The 24,414-nt window shown below is 44.3% G+C and overlaps 1 protein-coding gene across 2 annotated transcripts in view; it reads left to right on the top strand.

The window, feature by feature from the left end:
• The window catches only part of fhod3b (formin homology 2 domain containing 3b), a 101,558-nt gene that overhangs the window by 1,463 nt on the left and 75,681 nt on the right, over positions 1-24,414 (top strand). For both annotated transcript variants that reach the window (XM_061819012.1, XM_061819011.1), the window contains exons 2-3: positions 6,291-6,397; positions 14,541-14,605. In XM_061819012.1, the coding sequence (XP_061674996.1) occupies positions 6,291-6,397; positions 14,541-14,605 (172 nt within the window). The remainder of the gene's footprint in view (positions 1-6,290; positions 6,398-14,540; positions 14,606-24,414) is intronic.

Below are 24,414 nucleotides of genomic sequence, written 5' to 3' on the forward strand. Positions count from 1 at the left end.
CTGATTTTATCACGGCGCAACAGTGGAGCAGTTGGTAAAGCGTCGGCCTCGCAGTTCTGAGGACCCGGGTTCGTGTGTGGAGTTTGCATGTTCTCCCCGTGCCTGCGTGGGTTTCCTCCGGGCACTCTGGTTTCCTCTCACATTCCAAAAAACATGCAACATTAATTGGACACTAAATTGCCCCTAGGTGTGATTGTGAGTGCGGCTGTTTGTCTCCATGTGCCCCGCGATTGGCTGGCAACCAGTTCAAGGTGTAACCCCGCCTCCTGCCTGTTGACAGCTGGGATAGGCTCCAGCACTCCCTGCGATCCTCATGAGGATAAGCGGCAAAGAAAATGGATGGATGATTTTATCACACTCAGCAGAAAGACGTGCTGTATTTACCCACATAAGCAGGTCTGGCTCTCTAGTACTGCTCAGTTTTTCTTTAAAAATGTCAGAGAAGTATTTAACCACATAACACATGCAAAACTAGAACAATGCAGTACTATGGATGTTTTTGTTTTTTTTTTTTCTTTTTATAGCCAGTTGTTTGTATCAGGTCTTATTCGATCGCAACACACGTCTAAGCAACCAGATGACACCTTGGAGATCTGGAGAAGTCCCGGAGTGCAGGATTGCCCCCCCTGCGACAGAGCAATCTGTTGTCTTTGGATTCTGCTTACTTATAAATAGTCCGCATCTAGCGCATGATGCCCAGGGAGTTGCACATGCAATATGCGCATGTGTGTCCATGACGACGCTACGAAACCTGGCTGCACTGTCAAATATCAATTAAAAATGAAGAAATGATGGTTTGCAGATGCCTGAGGTCCGCCGACAGATTGAAGTCACCGGACAATTTTCAGCAGCTCATTCTATATTTAATGCAGTAGGGGTGTAATACAGCAGTCGGGTTGTATTTTTTCGCTACGTGGACCCTAAAACGGCTTCCTAGTGTGCACCACTGGACTAAGTAATCATCAGTTTCTCGTAATAATTCATATATTGTCTTGAATGGCTATACGTGCGTCCAGTTTTCCCTTCTATGGCTGATGGACTCGTTCCAAATCAACCATTATGTATAAAAATCAATTGAGCTTTCAAAGGCTTTCCTCTTCCTCTCTTTCTCTTTTGGTTCCTTCCAGTGAGCGACTTTGTGGCCTTGGATTTGGTTTGCAGAGCGAGTCCAAGTAAGGGGGAAAATCTTGCTCAGGCTTCGAAGATGCACTTTCGCCAATTTCAATCTGGACTCGTTGTTTTCCTGCATTTTTCTTCCACGAGAAATTACAGAGTCCCATAATGAGAAGTTATGTGAAATGTCGTAAAATACAGGTTCCCTCTCGGTGCCTGTCAAAGGACCTTCAAATACGTTTACACATTATCATGCGCATTTGCGGTTGCGCAGTCTGGACTGCGATTTCTCAGCACAGGAATCCTGCAGTAGTTTCTCTTGCAGTCTCGATTTCTCTTGGAGTTGGTCATCAACGTGACATTTTCAAGCAATTGCCTTTCGGTCAAGTCACAAAAATGAAAGTACGGCAAGCTTTGCATTCTACGAAAGTTGTGAATTACAGTTTGGCGGGTTAGGACTAGTTTCTGGATTCTTTGTAATGCACGCGTTATGCAGATACATTGTGCATTGGAGGCAGATAGCACGGTTCAATTATAAATTGCATCGTGTTTATTTTTAGTCTTTTTCTGCCTTAACTGCTTGCATGGTCAGCGGACCACAGTATGGTGGTTGAAGGGAGTGGCTAAGGCTCAGTGTGAGAGTGCACAACTTGTGGTTCCCCTCTCTGGACTCGGTCACGACACGGGGCCATCATAGATGGGTTCAAATCCTGCGGCGGGACGGCTAAGAAAAACCTCCACTGCCCTTGATGTGATAGCGCCAGTCTTGGATTTTTGCATATCTGTCTACACGTAGACGCTGACACAAAGACAGATTAATGAAAGAAATGTAGCCTAGCAAGCTAGTGCTAGGGCTGGCAGTTGTGTGTAAACGTGCTGCAATCCTGTTGAATACATGACCTGATCAGATCAGAACAGCGAATTCCGACCGTTTTGGAGCCAAGACACGTACTTTACAATTAAAAAAGCTCACAGTACACCAACAAACAAAAACGTGACAAAAAAATAGATCCATTAAGTGCTTTATGAACTGACTGCCATTTCATAAAAGACTGTTAAATTGTTCTGTCTGTCATTGTGCCTCACTGGCACATTTACATGAACAATGATACATTATTTTCGGTAACTGTGTATTTTTCTGCACAATTAGGTACACAAGTATGTACAGTATAATATATGAATAGGTCATTTAAAGAGACCTAAACATCCTGATGGTGTAAAGCCGATTTGTCATTTCGTGTTTTTAGTTCAAATGGCAAAATATTATCTGCCGTGTGCCGTAAAAAGCACTTTTGACGTCTTTAGTGGCCATTTCTCTAGATGATCTGCGAATTATGGTCTGGTCTAGTGCAATGTGCTGTATGTTCTGTTATACAATGCCAAAAGTAGAGACCGAGGTACAGTAAATTGCACCATATGCCGTTCAGTGGTGGAGCATTTCATTATCTGCAATGTTGATGCTGGCAAAGACAGATAGCTAAAAATACATTATTGGAAATAAATTGATAAGGAGGATTTTTGAAGTGAAATTGGATCATTTCCAGTGGCAACGCCAGATAATCACATGGTTTTTTTGTGTTTTTTTTTTTTTTTGTGGAATGTGTGAAGAAGCCCACGTAAACACAAGGCGAACTTTCAATTTCCAAAAATGAAAAGGTCGCAGCTGGAGGAGATTCAAACACCGAACCGTCCAAAGTTTGGTGTCGACGTGCGAGTCACCGTGGGCACCGTGGGAAAAAAAAGCATCAAACGTGTGTATGCAGGGCGGCACGGTGCATCAGCTGGAAAGTGTTGGCCTCACAGTTCTAAGGTCCAGCGTTCGATCCTGGCCCCGCCTGTGCGGAGTTCGCATGTTCTCCCCGTCCATGCGTTGGTTTTCTCCGGGCGCTCCGGTTTCTTCCCACGTCTCAAAAACATGCAACATTCATTGGACACTCTAAATTGCCCATAGGTGTGATTGTTAGTGCGACTGTTTGTTTCTATGCACCCTGCGATTGGCTGGCGACCAGTTCAGGGTGTACCCCGCCTCTTGCCCATTGAGCTCCAGCACTTCCGCAACTCTTGTGAGGATAAGCGGCTAAGAAAATGGATGTATGTGTATACTGTCGACCTCCGCATATTCATTCATTATATTCCTTTGTGGTGCTTTTGGTGGCATTTGTGTGCAGGGAAACACTTTGAAATGAGTTGAGTGCTACAATTAGGCCATCCATCCATCCATCCATTTTTTTAATCTGCTTATCCTAACGAGGGTCACGGGAGTGCTGGCGCCCATCCCAGCTGTCATCGGGCAGTAGGCAGGGTACACCGCGAACTGGTTGCCAGCCAATCGCAGGGTACACGGATCCAATGTATTATTATTTTTATTTTATTTTATTTTTGTTACCTGCTCGTGACTTGATGGCAAAAGTATTCTCCACATTTAGGCGTCTGACTCATTTTGGGTGACTGTCACTAACATTTACACCGAAGGCGAGTTCGTCTCGCGCGGGACTTTAAATAAATGGTCAGCCCAATTTTGGCGTGTACGTCTGGACGCGCTGGTCTGTAATTTGCCGTCTGGAGAAGCGCTTTCAAGGCCTCGTCTGTCTGAGTTCGGCGTAGCCGGCCTGGCTTACCTTCGCTCGGTCTTGCCTCTTTCAATTTACACGAGTCACTTCGGGGTAGGAACAGTAATCGTAATACGATTGTCACCCCCGCACTGGTAATAGGATTAAAGTACTGTGCATATGTTTATTCTGTCTTCAGGCTCATCACAGAGCGCTTTAAACTGTTCTAAACGGGTGTATTCAATAGTTTCCTTTTCAAGGACACGCTTCCTTGAATGTATCATATCACCGAATGTCATTTCCTTTCCCACAGAGCTCAATTAATCATATCTAAGAGGAAACTGATTATTGCTTCAGAACTGCAAATAACTGGTCAAATCTATTTTCATAAATGGCATATCTGCGGCAGGGCGCAAAATCTGCCGTATCCTGATTTTCGTGCCAACCTGGCAACCCGGTCCGTGCCAAGTTGGGTGTTTCGGCGCACCATGGGCGCGCCCTCGGAGATCCGCTTGGCGGAGTAAGAATTTGGCGGCGAAAGTCGCTTTCAACTTCTCAAGTGTACCTTGAGGAAAAAAGTGTACACAAATGTCACACAGGAAGGCCTGCCATATTAATTTCTCTGTGTATTTAATATTGAATATAAAAAAAAAACGACTGTATTTGCATTGCTCATATTATGCGTCTCTTTTTATGGTTTTGTGGGTCTCGTCAAACTGAAGTTGCCCTCACTGCTCTCCTTTTGTGGTGGCGTCACAAAAAAAACATCAATAAGAGAAAAGTACACTTTTGGATACCAGGAGGCGGAGTCTCACACGCTTTGCTTACGTGACGTCACACAGGATGGTGCTTTAAAAAAAAAAAAAAAAAGTTTCTTTCTTTGGAGACTGCAAAAACTCAATCTGACCAAGAACATTTGTCTTTCTTCGAGTCCAAACTAATCAATTTTTTTTATTTGATGTAACAATTCTCTCGTTTCAAGCTTTTTTTTTTACTTTGAATAAGACAAATAAAAAACAGTTTGTAGTATTTTTTTTTCTCATTACAATGTCATTTTCTCTGCTTATTTCTAAGTGATGACTTATTTTAACACTACCCATCCATTAATTTTCTTTGCCGCTTATCCTCACGAGGGTCGCGGGGAATATTGGAGCCTATCCCAGCTGTCAACGGGCAGGAGGTTACGGTACACCCTCAACCAGCCAATCGCAGGGCACATGGAGACAAACAGTCACACTCACAATCACGCCTTGGGCCAATTTAGAGTGTTCAATTAATGTTGCTTGTTTTCGGCATGTGGGAGGAAACCGGAGTGCCCGGAGAAAACCCACGCAGGGACGGGGAGAACATGCACACTCTACACAGTGCGGGGCCGGGATCAAACCCGGGTCCTCAGAACTGTGAGGCTGACGCTTTACCGGCTGATCCACAGTGCCGCCTATTTTAAGACAAATCGAATGAATTTTGACTAGAAATAAGATGCTTATTGTTGGTCATATTTTGAGTTTTGTACTGGATGATTTTCGGGCCATCTCGTAATGGATCATCATGTGCAGATCTTGGATAACTGGAGGTTAATTTGAAGGCCACCTGAGCCATTTGTTTTGGACACTGCAAACGATTGTTGAAAACCCCGAAGGGACCTGACAAATCACAGCACCTCTACGGGACCCCTTTTTACATGACCAGCAAGACTAGAGAGAAGCGAAAACCCAGTGCCAGGCTGCTCCCTAATGCGTCATTGTTAAGTGCTGACAGGAGCCGACAAGCGGTCCCTCCGGAAATCGGCGGGAGCCCGGACGTAAACCTGCCTCAAATACTTGACATGGTGATCACGTGATCAGTGCACCGCGGGCGCTACGACTGGTGACGGCGAGAAGTCAATGACATAATTCGGCAAGACGGGAGGCGGACGAAGAGCCAGATAGCAAACATTTGAAAATGTCATCAGCGGCCTCGATAGAGACAGCAGACGCTGCGCTCGGGCGCGCTTTGCGCCTCGCGCCAGTCGTTACTTCGTCAAATTAGCCGAGAGATTCGAGTTGGAACATTTGTCAATGATCTACAAGAAATGTTCAAAGTTGGACTCACGCCGAGTTGCACATTTGCGTGGGGTCTTCGGTTTACGGGAGTCTTGAGGCCCGACGTGCGTGGGTTGAAGGTCGTAAACGCCGGCCAATGAACCGCGTCGGGCGATTCAGGAGAAGTATGACTGTGTCGTTATGCCGCACAAGGAGACCCGCTTATTTACTGCAGTATGTACTGGGTTCCATTGGATTGTTTAATATTAGTAAACAATGATATTATGACGTCAATTAGTATTTTTTGTGGTTTTACCACTCATAGAGACAAATTTGGGGGATCGGTCATAAACCGACTGCACCCGTAATAACAATTTACGCAGGTTTACTTTTAGAGACAGTGCAGTGCATCTGGAAAAACCATAAAGCAATAAAACTGGAAAAAAAAAATACCAGCTGTAAGAATTTGAAGTACTGTATGTATTTCATGTAACCAGCCGCCGCTGGCGGGACGCTGATCCGAATGAAGTCCGGGTCGCCATTTCTTGTCGTCCGAGCGCATGATAAGGCCATTATCCTGACGAATGTTTGTGTTCCTCCGCCGTAGCCCGACGACTGCGCTCTTCAGTTGTCTCATAATGGGAGCTATCTGGACTTGGAGTCCACGCTGGCAGAGCAGAAAGATGAACTGGACGGATTTCAAGAGGAAGGAGGGTAAGAGCATTTCCTTTGTCTGTGTCTGTGTGCGTGTTTTCCCTCTCGTCGCGGTGCTTCAATGTGGTTTTGGTGCGGCGGCGTCTTGACGGTATTACACAATTTGTTCGACGTAGGAAAACAATCCTTCGTCGTGAAACTCGGCAAATCGAGCTCACCTATCCAAAACTAACCTCGGGTGTCAAAGAGTTGAAGGGTGAGTCTGATACCGCCGCAAGAGTTTCCAAAAGTCTTTCATCGCTTCTCTTTTGGAAAAATACTGTTTCGAGATGAATGTGTCCCCCCCCCCTCCCCCCTTCAATATTAATAAGCAAACTTTTTTCCTAAATATTCCAGACATTTTGTTTATACAGTACTGCTAATCCTCTACAGAGTCTTTGGAGAGTTTGACCCTAAATCATTTTGTGCTGGTGAACCTCGGCGTTACAGGCCAACAAGCCGTTAGTTGTTCGCCTCCAACTTGTGTGGATTCCAAAACAATTTTGCCCCGGGTCAAACGGTTCTCTTCATAAAACTTTCATTAACTGCGGTGACTTTGTATTCAACAATAAAGATTATGCATAAACTTAAAGATCTGCTCTCATGAAATGCATGATTTTTAGTATGTTCTTAATGGAAAAAAAAAAAAAAAGGCAGCCGGAATGGACCCATCCGTTTTTTTCACCACGCAACATGATTTTGACGTACGTTGCTTTTTGTCACTCACGGCATGAAAATCCTCTCGAGGGATTTGTTTTCGAGAAGAAGCAGGAAGTGACGTTAGTAGCAGACGCCCACTCAAGCGGTCTCGTATGTTTCTACTAGTTTTACCTGCTCTTTGTTCCTTCGTGTTAGAGGCACGGCTTCAGCCGGGCTGGCTCATACATACTCTCTGGTAGTCTGCTGTAAGTCAGAAGTGATCCGCATGTCATCTAAATATGGCTTGAAACAATTGCCCCGGTCACTTCACTCGATTGTGAGATGTTCTCTTCTTTTGAAAAGAGGTTCCGTGTCCCATAGTTGGTGGCACGGCGTGTTTTCAAAGGCGAATGTCCCGATGTGACGTAATGAACAGAGGTTGCAGGCAATATGGCTACCACTGGGATGTCGAATTAGACTTCCGCAACTTTGCGCATGGATGACGCGCTCTCCGCCCATATTTATTTTTTCGTATGGACATCGAAGTGAGTACTGTGATATGAATTTTTCATGACAATATTTATTTTAGAATGTTTATAGGCATGACACTTGACCTTTAAAGTAAAACATTATAACAAGACAGATGGTAGCACACGGTGACAAGAAAAGATATTTGCACAATGTGTAGATACATTTTCATGGGATTGTATAGTGGAGATGGGAGTAGGTAACTTGACATTGCGCGCACAAGCACGAAGCATCCCACAATACCGCACACATTAACGTGAACTTAACAACCAATAAACAAGTAGTCGCCCTTCTCTTTGTATGACGCACACACACGGAAAGGCGAATGTCGTCACATGGAAGCTAAACACGGGTGAAATTCTCTTGCTACTGCCAGACTTCAGCAATACCGTGTAGTACTTTCTTTTCTACACGTTTGACCGAACCCGCCTCCTTATGCCCCTTGACAACATGTTCTTATTTTCTTTGCTGTCTGTAACTTTAAAATGTTACAATTACATTATTTGTGTGAGAGACATCGCTTCGCCCTTAGTAAAAAAAAAAAAAATAATAATAATCAAACGAAAAAGATTGATTACTATGGAAGTAAATATGGGCCACCAGGATTTGAATTTGAAATGTAAAGCGATCACATTTTGAATAGATGTATTTCAGTGTAACTTTTCAATGTTAACAATTCAAATGGCTAAAATTCCCCGACTGTACCCCCAGGCAGGGTTACTTCAGGTCAGACCCGAACACTCAGCCAATCGCACTTTCTTAGTCATGTGACGTCACATACGAAGAAAGCGTGACTGGATTGGCTGGCTCTTCGGTTCTGACCTGAAGTAACCCTGCCTGCTGGCACAGACGGTGAATTTCAGACAGCGAATTGTTAACATTGAAAGGCTACACTGAAGTACATCAAACTTTACATTTCAAATTCAAATCCTGGTTTCACATATTTACTTCCATAGATTATGCTCTTTTGCTGCACGATGGTGTATTCTTCTTCGTAACCTCGAAATCTCCCAAATTGAGTACTTGGAATGAAACGCAGTCCATGTTATGTTTGCATACTTTTTCTTTATCAGGGTAAAGAAACGAGACCGTTAAGCTAGTCGACGTCCAATGAAAACTCTGGCCGCGGGTCAACGGTGACGTGATCGCGACCGCTTATGAGGTGTGGACACGTTTGATGAGTTTACGGCCCTCATCGCAATTCAGTTAGCTCAATGTTCTCATTGGAAGCGACTCCACTGTGCAACTCCCGCCATCTAATAAGTTTTTTCCACATACTTTCTAGACCTGGATGATGAAGGGAAAACTTCATAATTTTTGCCATTTTTTTATTTTTTTCTTAATCAATACCATATGTTTTATGCGCTTTGGATCGTGTCGACGTCTCCACTTATAGAGAGGATCACAATCCAAAAGCGTCCCGGTCGGCTGGACCGCAAACACGCGCAGGATTTATTTACCTTAAGCGGAATTCAGATGCCGCTCTCCAGCTCTCGGCTTTTTGTGTTGGGCCGGGTGTCTTTCCCCAATTTCAAGCAACGTGAAATGGTTTGGAGCTTACGGGCAGAGCTGTGAGGTTAAAAAGATCCAGCCTGCCAAGGCGTTGGGCGCTCTTGCCAGCTGGCACAAGCTTGGCATGATGTGTGTCATTAAACCCACACTGTGTTGTCTGAGGCGGCGGGAGGTGGTGAGGCGCGCGGGGAGAAGGTGGCCGGCCAATTATTGTGTAAAAATAGGGCATAGTAGACCTCCTGGCTTTTTATGGCAATGATATGTGCAAGAGTGCCCCCCACCACCACCCGCCCTCCACGGTTGTGTTGTTGATTTGACGACGATTACATCTGATGAGGCCTTTTCGCTTTTACAAGTCTCATTTTTAAAAACAAACTGAAGGAGTCCAAAGTAGTTGGCGTTGACCGCATTTTTTTGTGGATGCCAAGTCCTACATGTTGACCTTGGTACAGCACCACTGCACTAACGAGCAAAGGTAACTAGCAAACGTTTTTTTTATTTTTCCCCCCGTAATGTTGTCGGCCTTTGAATGCAACTGTAATTGATATTAATGACAGGTTACATTCCAGGGGCGCCTGTGTCATACCTCGGGTGTCCTCCCGACCGAGCGGGGGTGGGGGGGGTGGGGGGGTGTGTATCAATCTCACGAGATCTTACGGGCCCGTAATCACTTCCACACCAGCGCGTGAAGCTCAGCTATAGAAGATTGAGTCTCGTAAATGCTGCGGCCCATCACCGATGCGGTGCCTCTTTAAGTTTAAAAATGGACCGTATAGTCCAGTCTTCGGTGGGAATTATGGATCTGGCTGTTCTTCTTAAATTGAGTCCCATTCTTGGCGACCGTCGTTCTCAGGCTGAGCCACGGCTGTGTGTGTGATGGTTGTTTTGCGACCAGATGATCTTTTCTGAGTCTTACCTTTCCATGAAGTCATCGATCAAAGTCTGCTCTGATATTGAATGGTGACGAATTTTTTATTTCTGGAAGGAATTGAACCCATTTTTTTTAAGGAGCTCTCCCACTCCCGTCAGATGATCATAATTTCATGGTGACTCTTACTGCATTGCTGCAACTTTTCTGAGTTAGCGAATTAATTTGACTTGTTCTTGCTTGAGGTAACGGGCAGAAGAAGTACACTGATCGTAGGATCTAATCCTGCTGCTTATATAGCATTAGCATAACATTACTTTGCTGCTAATGAATCGAACCTTTTTTTTTTTTTTTTTTCCCAGTTTTAGCTGTGATAAATCTGACGAAGGCTCACGTTTGCTCATGTTGAAGTGCTGTGCATAGTTTTAGGAGTGCACTTATTTTTCTTTTCCTTTCAGGTTGTCCCGTTGAATGCATATTTGTTTGGCACAGTTTTTACGCCGGATGCCTTTCGTGGCGCAGCCCCTCTGCGATTTAGTTGGGGAGAGAAAGCTGAATGAAAAGAAGAAAAGTGCACTCCTGGAATAGAGCGGGAGATCGACAGACGGATTTGTGCAGCGTCTGCATTGATGCAGACTTTGTGTCAGTCAGTTGTGGTAGAGAGGGAGCTAAGCCTCCTGGACGCCTCCCTGGTAAGGTGCTCCGGGCATATCCCACCGGAAAGAGACCCCAAGGACGACCCAGGACACACTGGAGAGACCACGTCTCTCGGCTAGCTTGGTAATGCCTCCGGAAGAGCTGGAAGAAGTGGCTGGGGAAAGGGAAGTCTGGGTATCCCTGCTGAAGCTACTTCCCCCGCGACCCTAACCCGGAAAAGCGGTAGATAATGGATGGATGGAGAAGTTTACATCACCTGGTATTATCGGTGGTCTCACATCCAAGCACTAACCAGGGCCAAACGGGATCTTCTCAGCGTAGCATGGCCGTAAGGTTATATGCAGGAGTGCACTGGTCCACCAAATTACCAACACCGGTCTACCCTGGGCCCTGGCACACAGTTGCTACGCCCTCTTGTTTCAACTGGGCTCAAACTGCCAGGAAAGTGTCTCAGCAAAGAAACTGCATGTCGCAGGTGACGACTTGGCGACATATACGTGTTGTGCCTTTACTTGTCAATCTTGGAATCATTGAGGATTTGGGACATTTTGGATAAGATGTTACGTGTCAAGATGATTGAGATCGAATGGTTCTTGTTGAAGGCTGCAGGTTTCTTGTCTTGTCTTTATTAGAGTGCTCTGTTTTTAATGTTTTTCATTCTATCTTGACCCACTTGGACAAGTTGTGAGAGGGAGAATTAATATACCGTCGTGAAACTGAAACACAAGGGGGGGAAATAAAATACTACTTGGCTGTTTTGTGTGCAGAGCTGTTTAAGAGGATCGTTAACAACGCAGTACACCGTCGTCATTATTTTGTTTGTGCGTGTGTGTTCACAAATATGCAAGTCTGGTCAATGGTTTAAGAGGCGTTTTGTCCACTGTGTAAACTGTCCCTCCGGATTCCTGGTAAGTCATTTGCAGAATGATTACACGCTACCAGAATTGTCAAAGCGCCATTGCCGCGCCGTTCTTTTCAAGACAAACTTTTCTTTTAACGAGCTCCTTATGTCCACACAGTAGTTCGCGCTAAACATCCTCCACGCAATTCAAGCAGACTCGAGTAATTTCATGTTACTGTCAAATGAGTCGTGATAATGCTAACCATCTAATTCTTCTTTTACTTCTTTTGGGACAATGCTGAAAAACAGATGGCTGGAGTTGAAACTATTTCAGCTTCTGGCGACCTCTCAAAAGCAGAACCTATTTTTAATTGGACTCTGACTTGGCATGATGAGCAATCACCTGGCATTCCTATTCAGGAATATTGAATCGAGAACCATAAACTTTATTAGGTACCACGTGAAGTTCATCCCAAGGATAACTTCAGCAGCTTTAAGTTTCACCTCCAGTCGAATGTCATATTCTTTGTTGTAGTGCCCGGCTTTCATATTTGATTGGGGAAGGGGTGGGCCTCGCTTATATTTCACACATGTTTGTTTAATTTCATAATGAGCACGCTGGCCTGTACAGCCTCAGGTGCAGCAAAGGGATACGGTTGCAGTTAAGCCGACAGAAAGCAGACATTCGCGACTTAAGGGTTCTGGTTACCCTTTTGGATTAAAGTTCCCCGTTTGGCGTCTCGTCTGGCCAGCCGTGTTGACAGATGTTGCTCCCGTCTCGCATCTGCCTGTTACCGGCTATTATATTTGCTAAACGGCAGCGCGATGCGGACGTCCCCCGCTGGGTAATCTGCTTGTATGCACGCCGCGTCCAGTCTCCCACTGTTTCCAGCAGGAAAGATGTCAGCTTGGATGTGCTGAGCAGTAATAATTCTTGTGTAGGGCAGGGCAGTACTGGGATTTGCCCTTTTTCGACTGTCGGGCCCGCTGCCGTTTGAGTCTCACTGATGGACTTCAACTACCGGTCAAAGCTACGTCTCTCGGCTTGTCCGGGAACACCTCGGGATCCCCCTGGAAGAGTTGCATCAAGTGGCTAGGGAAAGGGAAGTTTGTGCATCCCTGCTAAATCTACTGCCCCCGTGACCCTACATCAGTTAAGTAGTACAAGAGTGATGGATGATTAAGCAATTTTAGACACATAGAAAATGATCTTGAGATAGCGAGGGTGGATGATTTTACTTGGGGTCAACAATCCAGAGCAATGGGGAGTGTGGTAAGGAAGTGAGGAAACGGGTCCAAGCGGGGTGGAACAGCCGGCGGAAGGTGTCTGGTGTTCTATATGACAGAAGAGTCTACGCAAGGATGAAGGGCAAAGTTTATAAAACGGAGGTGAGGCCGGCCATGATTTACGGATTAGAGACGGTGGCACTGAAGAAACAACAGGAAGCAGAACTGGAGGTAGCAGAAATGAAAATGGTGAGGTTCTCGGTTGGGTAGGATTAGAAATGAGCTCATTAGAGGGACAGCCAGAGTTGGAGGTTTTGGAGACAAGGTACGAGAGAGCAGACTTCGATGGTTTGGACATGTCCAGAGGAGAGAGAGCGAGTATATTGGTAGAAGGATGCTGAGGATGGAGCTCCCGGGCAAAAGAGCGAGAGGAAGACCAAAGAGAAGGTTTATGGATGTGGTGAGGGAAGACATGAGGGCATTTGATGTTAGAGAGGAAGATGCAGGAGATGGACTTAGATGGAAAAAAATGACACGCTGTGGCGACCTCTAACGGGACAAGCCGAAAGGAAAAGAAGAAGATAGAAAATGATCTCAGCAGCACAGAAATATCACAAAAAAGTATATACTGTTCAGAAACAATGATGTGCTCATCTCAGTTTGCTCGCAAGAAATCAAGACTTTTACAGTTTTATGAATGGAATTTTTGTTTTCATGTTCTGCCTCAGACTCCGCCATAGAGAGAGATACATTATTTGTAATTCATCCATCCATTTTCCCGGATGTTTATCCTCACAAGGGTCACGGCGAAGCTTGAGCTGATCCCCGCTAATTTCAGGCAAAAGACGGGCTCCGACCTGAACTGATCGCCAGTCAGTCGCAGGGCACACATCGACTCCATCACCGAGCGGGAATCGATCTCATGCTGCCCGCACCAAAGTCGGGCTTGTGTACCACTACAGCATCGGTGACTCATTTGTAAATTCAGACATTTGTTTGGTCAAATTGGATAATTTCTCAATGGTTAGGAATCACAGATGTAATAGACAATGACCCAATGAATCCTCAAACAGATGCTTCCCTTCCGCCATCAGGAAAGAGGCGACTGTTGAGCCGTTTGAAATGTGTCTGTTGCTAACCAAAACGGCAGTCAGCACTGAAACACAAAAACTGATTCTTTCAGATTAATTTTTTTTACCTAGTTTTGCTCCACGTGCGTACCAGTAGATTTTGACATCATCACTCCAATGTTGTGTTTTTGTCATCGAGTTGTTTTTTTTTGATACATAATTTTTTAATTGTTCATAGTTTTTAAATCTATATATTAAGAATAGGGAAATACTGTACATGAATGGAGGCAAAAATCAATTATCATTGACCAATGGAAGTCTCCTTTTTTTTTTTTTTTTTAAACCCGTTATACTTCAGAATCCCCAACTTACGAGAAAGCTCAGAAATAAATCAGCCAGCAGGCTTTTTAGTGGAGCACTGAAAAGCTCCGCGGTGCATTGTTGGCATCGCTCTCCTTTGATTGTCACTCAGACATTGTGAGCCGTTGACAGGTCGTTGATCGAGTCTTTGCGCGTCTCCATTAACGCGGGGGGCGGAGTTGACCCACGGGCTGCTCCCATCCTTCACTTTCACCCGCGGAGACCTTTTTCCCCTTGTTGTGCGGCCTTCCCCGCTTCTTTTTTTTTTGTTGTCCGGCAGCTGAGAAAATAAAAGCTTTGAATACGATCTTTGTTTTTTGTTTTCACATTCTCCTTCGAGCGGTTCTTTGCTCCATTTTCTCATTAGTAGTTTCGAGTACAGCTGTGGTGACATTTTGATTTATTCATTCTGTTTCTGTCTTAATGAACGTACACTTATCTCTCTTTTTTTGTCTTTTCTAGGAGAGGCAGAAAACACAGCCTCATACTTCGAACGCAGCTGTCAGTCAGAGTCCACGCTTGCATCGGTGAGTACCGTAAACTTACACCGCGAGCTTCAACTGCGCATTTAAAACTCCACAATCGTGAAATTTGGCCCGCGTCGCCCCTGCGGTACGAGCTTCCATTACCGCCGCCTCCATTAGCGGCCGCTCGTTTTTACTGGGGTTGCACACAATGCACAGTGGCGGCTCTTGGGAAACGGCCCCAATCTTGATTTGAGTGCAAATTACCAACATTTCAGCGACACACTGCGAAGTCGCATGCGGGCGCATGGCACACATTGAAAACATTTTGTGTTTTTAGGGTTACTGTGTTCTGTCACTTTTGTTTTATTGGGTCTCCCGGTGTCTGAATAATAAGCAGGACCTCTCGCAAAGAGCTGAGTGAAAACACATGCAGACTTGCCTGCTTGTGACATGTACACACACACACATGCAATGAACATATCAGCAGATGCTTAAGCGTTTAATGATATAAAATCAGTCAGTTTTTGGCACGTGGTCCTGTTTTACTAATTCTTTCCACGTGTTTACTTTCTATATTTATATTTAAATGGTGTTATTTTGGTGCCCGTTCACACTGTCAGCAACGGAACACGTGGAAGAAAACACACAAACGCACACATATAAACACACGACCATAACATTGCAGGCAGAAATGAAGGCAAGGAAAGAGAAACGTTCAGCTTGTATAATTGCTAATATTTGCACAAGGCCACTGCAAGGCTTGCAGGGAATTAGCATGGCATCACTTTGTAGTGATTAACCTTTAATTCATCACAACCCAAGTGCTAATTGTGAAATTAATTGAAAGGCTCCTCCTTTAATCGGTAATCTTTTTATTAAGGTAATACCCGCTTGAGAGAGATTGCCTCATTTCCGAGCACACAAACCTTTGTACTTAAGCCACGTCGGTGGAGTGTGTTGCTTCCTTTGTGCGACGGCGTCGTGACTGAGCTCAAACCTGATTTAGCGCTTAACCACATCGTTTAGCCTCTCGATTGTCATGAGGAACATGTTGACGCGGATACCGTTGGCTGTTTTCTAGCGCGAAGTGTCTTCGCAGAGCCTTATTGCGTCCTCCTGCTGTTGCCTGGCTGAGCTTAAGCGCAGCCCACAGAGATGCAGACAGACTCGCCGCTCTTCCCTAAGTGGATGATGGCCGTCTTTCTTTTTAAGTTGACAACCACCTGTCGCCCTCCCCCGGGCCGTGAGGCCGTCTGATGTACTCCTTCCAGCCAAGGTGGTCACTGTTACTGTAACTTGTCCAGACGTTTGAGCCTGATTTCATCTGACGGGCGGGTTTACCCTGAAGCCCCACAAGCGCAGCATTACGAGGTGATTTTACGCCTCCACACAGGAGATCCTTCTTGAGTTTTTTTTGTTTTTGTTTTTGTTTTCCTAAAACAGAAGGGCGTGGTTCACTAAAAACAGTGCACTGCTCTTACTGTTGATGAAATCAGCAAGCGTGTCTTTGCTGACGAGGACGTATCACAGACTTATTTTTTTACGTCTTTCTATAAAGAGACTTGATCCACATTGAAAAGAAGCTACACATTTTGTTCTTGTTGTTGTTTTTTAAGTTAAAAAGCCTTGATAAAATGTGATTGCTCTCACATGCACTATTTGAACGCTTCCATCCACAACTAAATCCTCCTCCCAATTTTAAAGGCGTATTTCCCCCAACTGTGTTCAGATTTCCAAATTGTGCAAAACTTACGAGTGTTTGCCTTTCTACAAAATGAACCCAGCCTTCTTCTGCTTTTCCTTTCGGCTTGTCCCGTTAGGGGTCGCCACAGCGTGTCATCTTTTTCCATCTAAGCCTATCTCGTGCATCTTCCTCACTAACACCCACTGTCCTCATGTCTTCCCTCACAGCATCCATCAACCTTTTCTTTGGTCTTTGGTCCATCCTCAGGACCCTTCAACCAATGTACTCACTCTCTCACCTGTGGACATGTCCAAACCATCGAAGTGTGCCCTCTCTCACCTTGTCTCCAAAACATCCAACTTTGGCCGTCCCTCTAATGAGCTCATTTCTAATCCTATCCAACCTGCTCACTCCTCACCATCTTCATTTCTGCCACCTCCAGGTCTGCTTCCTGTTGTTTCTTCAGTGCCACCGTCTCTAATCCGTACATCATGGCCGGCCTCACCACTGTTTTATAAACTTTGCCCTTCACCCTAGCAGAGACGCTTCTGTCACATAACACACCAGACACCTTCCGCCAGCTGTTCCAAGCTGCTTGGACCCAGCCTGGTGCTTGTGTGTGTCGTAAAACAAAGTAAGCCCTAATCCATCTTTACCTAATCACCACCGTTAGCGCCCATGTACAGTCGGCGACAACATTAATGGCTCTGCGGGGACCCGGCGGACATCTTTCCAACAAAGCCAGTGCTGGGAGGAAAGTGGTCACGTTAGGAGTTCATGATATATTCAACTTCCTTTTATAGATCCACTAAGGCTGCAGTCAATTGACACTTGACTTTTTGAAAGTCTACTTTGGTGGACAATTTCCTTAGTTTGAGTTGTTGTTTTTTAAGGCAGCAAATATTTAGCGAAAACACATCCCCAATGAATCCCAACGAACATCCAAGTAACCAAAGTGACACGTTCAGCTCAATAGGGTTAAAAAAATACAGATTGAAGATTCACAACAATGAACAAGGGGTCCTAATTTGTAACTGAGTTCATATGTGGGCTTCATATTTCTTAAATGCAGACACCAGATTTATGTTCCAGTAACAGATGATCATAGAATTAGAAGAAATTGTGGCTCTACTACTATACAGACCAATGTGTTCACGAAACAGATATTAAATAAGTGGTGCTATTGTGTACTATTGTTTTTAAAATCAATCCCACTGAGTTAAAATCCTGTAATATTTGTTATTATATCATAGAATTTGTAAAATATGATGTGTATATTAATTTCCTCTTCCTTTTTCCCCATCTGCGGGCACGCCGGTGTCCTCCCACGTCCCAAAAACATCCGTTCATTGGAGACTCTAAATTGCCCGTAGGTGTGATTGTGAGCGTGAGTGCTTGTTTGTTTCAAGATGCTCTGAATGGATGGATTTTCCCCATCGAATGTCTTATTTATCGTAAAAAAATATGCGGTATAAATACCGTCGGGTACCCTGATTATCCTGTTCTGGGTCGTGGGGAGCTGCAGCCTACCCCAGCGTGATTATTCCGTCCTTATCTTACTGTTAAATAAACGATTTTCCTTCCCCGTCAAATGCAACCAACCTGGCTCATCTGTTGCTTTTAGATAATCTAATGTGCCCGTTGAGCACAAATGTTTTGCCCACGCCCGTTCCCGATGATGCTTTTTACTCCCACGAAATGCGTCGCCGTCGTCCGTTTGTTTAAGTGCGGCCTTATCTGTCAACGCGCCGATGCCGAGCGATGAGCGACGAGCGTAATCAGAGGCGGCACATTCCCAGTAGATTGTCCGCCTTGTCTTTTACAACCACTTCCATAATCTCGGCTCAAGACGTGATTCATTGGGGCCACCGATGACTCGCGTTGCTCTTCAGACGATCGTTTAGCCAAATTGATGGTTTTGATCTTCGTGTTGACAACTGCAAACTCCAGTTGACAATGAGACTAAAAATGGAATTCAACGAGCTGTGCGTTTTCTTTGTTATTCCCCTACAAATCTTACGGACGCTTCCTTGCATCTTCCATCAGCATCTTTGCATAAACGTCAAGTGTGGCCTTCTTCATGCTTTTTAATGGTTTGTTTATGTGCACGATTGTATGCAACCAATTTCAGTTCTCAGCCACTTTGGTGAGGGAATTTGGAGTCGTTTCGGATGACGTCAACGGTGCGCTCCTTCAAAGCGCTCTGAGGGTGAAGATTTGTTTTTAAGGTTAGGGTTTGTTTTAAAGTCCGGTTAAGGATAATGTCAGGCAATTGACTTTCGAGGCCAGGATTCTGTGTTTTCCACGAACGGTGCCAAACTGGTGCGAAGTTTGCTGATTTTGTGGGCACGTTGAAAGACGGCACCGGTTGTGAAGATTCGAAACGAGCAGTTTAAAACGTCTGATGTTTTGATTGAGTTAGGATTAATCAACAGTAACATTTATTAGTCAAATTTAATATTTTGAGAATAATTTGGCATCTCTGTTTGGCAATTCCTGTACGGATTTTCTGCGACTTTAAAAGTGAGGTTGATAACTTTTTTTTTTTTTTTTTTTTTTTGCGGTCTTTATCAATTAGTTTCATCAAATTTCCCCGCTTGTTTCTGTGTGACCAGAGCGGTACAGTGCAAAACACACATATCGCATGTCACCTCGGGGACTCGGTGGAAGACGAAATGGCCTATCTCTTCCACTTCTCTCCAAGAGACCCAAAATGGGATTACAGTCGCCGTGGGAGGCCAACCCAAACAGTTTAGTGCCAGAGAGGAGAAACGCGAAGGCAGCCAACATCTCAGAGCCACGGGAGACCGAACCAAGTCTTGATCCTCAAATCAGTGGAGGGATCGCTCGTATCACTCACCTCACACTTTTTTCCCCTCAAATGTTTTTGTATCCCGTCCGTTTGGCCGTTCGCCCGACGGCTTTGGTTTTGGCTTCTTTTTTTCAAACTGCAGTACAGAAGATTGTTTTCCTTGTTGTGTCCTTGGAACAGAAAAACATTTTATCCTCGGGGAAAAAAAAACCATGTTTTATTTAAATGCAGTTTCACATACAGGACAAGGCCGGGACCACAACAACAGAACAGGACAATCAATCAACAAGGACAATCACATGCTCATGTTCTGACACACTCAGACAAAGGCATGCACGTTTTAAGGAGCCATCTGGTTCCAGTTGAAAGGCCGCTCGGCACTCTTCTTCACCCGTCCAAAGGGAAGAGAGATGTCTACATTTCCTTCCAAAGAGGCTTCTTAGTTCTTTCGCTGTTTGCAGGACGGGATGGTGCTGAACGAGCAGACTGACCCGCTGACAAGGTTGTCTGCATTTTGGATGACTTTAGCCACGGTTCGGCCAAGCGCTTTAGTTCAGTTCAGTGGTTCGGATTGGTAAATCTTGATCCGGCTTGTGTTTCCAAGGTAAGACTGCAGGCATGTAGGCAAGAGAGCAGTTTTATACTAATGTGACCGGTTCTCCAATGAAGGCCCAGAGAAAAGACAGCCAGTACGTGTAGGTTATTTTGGAAATGTGGATGCTGTACTGAACCCTGAGTGGAAACCGGGCTTTTTTATCGTCTCAATTGTTACGGTGTTCCGATGCTATATCGGGGTTCATTGTTCACTATACAGTAATATAGTACTGTACATTTTTACAATATATCTACTTGCTGTAAGCCGTAGTCGCGGATGCATATTTCAGTTCGATATTGAACCCGAGGGAACAGCCAATTACAGTGAGTACTTTCACTCAGAACCTCTCTGAGACACTCACACAGACTCCCCGATGTCACATTCCACCACAACAAGCCCCACCTCTTAAAGGTACCATGCATGTATGGCAGGACTGCAGTACAAATAGATTTCACGACATATTTTAAGATCACAATTATTCGCGTTCAAATATGTTTACAACATGAAAGAAACAAAAGGCAAAAGTATTCTTGAAAAGGTTTAAAGTGTGTGTGTGTGCGTGGGTCTGGAACATATTCTTGCCGATGAATGGGTTTTCCGTGTATTCAACCTTTTTCATTCTGATATAGTGTATTCAAAGTTATCCAGAGTGCCACAGATTCGTAACAAGAGGCGTAGAACCCGCATTCTTTTTGATTGGCACTTGCAAGGCTTCGAGGTTGGTGGCTACATTTGACAGATAATAGCGCACATCAAGGAAACTCAAGGAATGATGATACTTATCAGCAATATTATTCATTCAACCACCGACGGAAGAGCAGATTACCTACAAATCACCAACAGCAAAACAGTCTACAATGTGTTTTGAATTGCCTTAGAATAGCGGACAGTAAACCAAAGCGACCAATCACGTGTAACTGACTATAAACCGGGCTACAGCTGGTTAAAGTAACCCACGATCACGACGGCACAGAGCGGCGATCGTGTGAAGCAGAGAGCATGCTGGGAAAGAGCGCAGCTGTGAGACCGGATCGTCCCATGTTGAATTGGACAGGTGCGTAAACCCTCAGCAGCCGCAAGCTTGAGGCAACTGTCCGCTCACTGGAAAGAACATCAGAGTGGTTTGTTTTGCTTCAACCGACATGTATTTCAATTCTGCAGAATATAGTTTATTGTATTTTAATGTCAGGGTTTGCGGTGTTACGGAGTGAAGGCTTGAGTGGCCCTGGAAGCGGCCGGTGTCCACCCGCTCGTTTGCGATCCTTCATGCGAGGATGAAAAGTTGCAGTCATGGAAAACGATGATTTTTAAACATCCCCTTGACGATGATGCAAACAAGGTTTAAATACGGCGGCAAATGATTGCAGCTTCGATAAAAGTCTGTCGCATTAGCATATAGACTTCATTTTACATCACAGTTTTGATTTGTTTTTTTACTACATTGCAGATGTATTGCTCATAGGCATCTACTCTACTCTAACTGTGTCAGTATCAACTATTCTTTTCTAGTTCAGGTACCCGGGATGGTAGGCCACAGCAAAAATTTACCTTTAAATGATTTTTTTAGCCATCATTTTGCATCAGGTTTAATGGTTTGCTCAACAATACGAACAGAAAGAACTTGAGAACCAGTATATGCTAGTAAAAACCCAAACGGGTCTTTAAATACGCAACTGGGCTTTGGCCAAAATCCCAGTGTGCCATCGAATTCCATTCCAGATCCCACCTTACTTTTCTTTCCTTCGGCTTTGATGATGGCCACGTTTTAAAGAAACGTCACTTTCGGAAAAGACAATAAGCCTAATGGGACCAAAAACATATTTTCTGTTTGTCGTAACACGACTGTCACTCAGCCGATCTTGTGCGAAGCTCGGTTATTATTTCTTCTCTCACTTTGGATCAAGTGGTGTTGCCTCAGCTGGCTAGCTTTGAATCATTTACAACGCTGTTTTGCTTTCAAAGGGGATTTATGGGATTTTGTGTCACTTTTACGCACTGAGATTGATCCACCGTTGAGCCTGACATCAGCTGTAAAAATTGCCAAAAGTTTAAATTTAGAAGGCTGTGACAATCTAAATCACTCAGCTTGTCACAAGTCCATCGCGGATGCCTTAAAACCCAGGAATGCCCCAAAGACCCACGAATTGGAAATAGCTTCAAGACCATTCACAACCTGTCAGCAGTCCATAGAAATGGGTTTTATCTAGGTCCAATATTTATGATGTTTTTTTTAAATCTGCACATTATGTCTGCAGCCTTTGTAGATTGTTTCATTCCCTGTCAAAATCAATGAGTTGTTAAACTATCTCACAGTGACCATAGAGTGAAAGATTCAAAATCAAACTCAATCTGTTGCGGGACACTGGTCAACCGCTGATTTTGTTTTTGTACAATGCTCGCAAGAGAAGAGAAGAGATAGCAAGGGTGGACGACTTCAAATACTTGGGGTCAACAATACAGAGCAATGGTGAGTGTGGTAAGGAAGTGAAGAAACTGGTCCAAGCGGGGTGGCAACAGATGGCGGAAGGTGTCTGGTGTTCTATGTGACAGAAGAGTCTCTGCTAGGATGAAGGGCAAAGTTTATAAAACAGTTGTGAGGCCGGCCACGATGTACGGATTAGAGACGGTCGCACTGAAGAAACAACAGGAAGCAGGACTGGATGTGGCAGAAATTTAGATCTTGAGGTTCTCGCTTGGAGTGAGCAGGTTGGATAGGATTGGAAATGAGCTCATTAGAGGGACCGCCAAAGTTGGATGTTTTGGAAACGAGGTGAGAGAGAGCAGACTTCGATCGATTGGACATGTCCAGAGGTGAGAGAGGGAGTTTATTGGTAGAAGGGTGCTGATGATGGCGCTGCCAGGCAAAAGAGTTGGAGGAAGACTAAAGAAAAGGTTGATGGATGTTGTGAGGGAAGACATGAAGGCACTTGGAGTTAGAGAGGAGGATGCAGGAGATGGGCTTAGATGGAAAAAGTTGACACCCTGTGGTGACCCCTAACGGGACAAGCCGAAAGAAAAAGAAGAAGATAATGCTTGCAATTAATGTGAATTGACTTCCTTACAACTATTCAGTGGCACATTCTTCAGCCCTTTATAGCATTTTGTTTCGCTAACATAGCACTGAAATACTCCGCAGTTCTGGATTCTCCAGGAACACGAGCTCGAGTTTTCTGCTTCTTGTCGTTATAAGCAGTTGGCAAGTAACTTTGGGTGTGCATTACTGCTGGAGTCCGCCATCTGCTACTGTTTTACAACTTTTAGGGTCTATGGCTTTGAAAACGCCACTGTAGCATTATTGTGTCTCCATGTAGAAATTTACGTGTAATCTTCTGTATTCTATTTTATCAAGCAGTACCTTTTGCGCTCCTGGAAAAAATAGTGAGTGTACCAGGTATCTGTTTCATTTTATCAACTGCAAACATGTGCAAGGCCAAGAAAGGACTGGCTGTTATTTTTAGAGGTGATGTAAGCTTCAAGTGCAAGCCAAGTGTGGGATAAATAATATTTATATTGCACAGCCTATAATGAAACATAATATCCTTTTCAATGTTATTCACTCAGCTCCTTGCCAGTGTTGTCATTCTTTTCCCATCGTAAAGAACATGAGTTGAATGAGGTGTCTGGAGAATGAAATGTAAAAAAAACTAAAGCGTATAACAATTTCACACAAGAGAGATATGATCTCCATCGAGGTTTTTGAATAATCCTTAGAAACTTAACATGCTGGGTATAGAGCTCGTGCGCCTATGTTACCGAAATCACATGACTGGCCATATTGCCGGTCTAGCAAAGCATTGTTCAATGCCAAGTCAGTTAGAGACAACACAAAAATACGTCTCCCAGAGTTTTGTCCGATACTGTTAAACATTTAGAAGGTGATAATAAACGAAGGTACGTGGAAAAATAACAGACACTTGGCATAGAGGACCCATGTTTAATTTAAGTCTATGTTTTTGCCGATAAGGAAGTGGACTGTTAACCTGCTTCCGCTTGTCTTGGACAACTGGATCTACACATGGATCTGGTGAATGAGTCGTCGAGATTTACACGGAAGAGTTTAAGAAGAAGCGTATAAAATTCTGGACGCATATAAATACATTGTTGCTGGATCTGCTCTCAACGGGGAGACGGCTCGTGAACGCGGAATTGTGTACGGCTACTCGTTAACCTTTGCCGAAATCCATCAATCTTTTCATCTAGTATTCAATACAAATACCAATATATCAAAAAATGACCCCCGGTTTTACACAAACTCGCATTCATTAACTATGATTGAAGAAAAAAAAATGAGAACAAGCGAGTTGGCTCCTCCGTAGTGTGTCCCAAGAAGTATTTGTAATGCCAAGTTGGCTCATTTGAGAACAATGCGTTGAAAAAAAAAAAAAAAAAAAAAGATGGAGTCGTCTCCAACGTGCACGGAAGCGTGTTGCGGCCGCACGTTAAAATTTGGTAAACCTCTGTGTGACCGACCGATGGTTTATTTTCTTTTTTATAAATACGCATTGGACTCATTTGAGAACAATGCATTATTTTTTTTAAAGCGTCTTTCGGGGAGAGGTTTACCAAAGTTTAACGTCTGGCCGCACCACGCTTCCGTGTACGTTGGAGATGACTCCCTGTTGTTGTTTTCTTTTAAACCTATTGTTTTCTTGACATTATAAATACTTCTTGGTAATTTGAGAGTGAGAAGAATAAAGCGATCGCTACACAGTCGGTTGGGCGTCATCCATCACGTTTAATTGCCAAAATCCATCGATCTTTTCCGGTCTTTTCAGATG

This window comes from Syngnathoides biaculeatus, chromosome 5 (assembly GCF_019802595.1).
Source record: "Syngnathoides biaculeatus isolate LvHL_M chromosome 5, ASM1980259v1, whole genome shotgun sequence".
Lineage (NCBI taxonomy): Eukaryota > Metazoa > Chordata > Actinopteri > Syngnathiformes > Syngnathidae > Syngnathoides > Syngnathoides biaculeatus.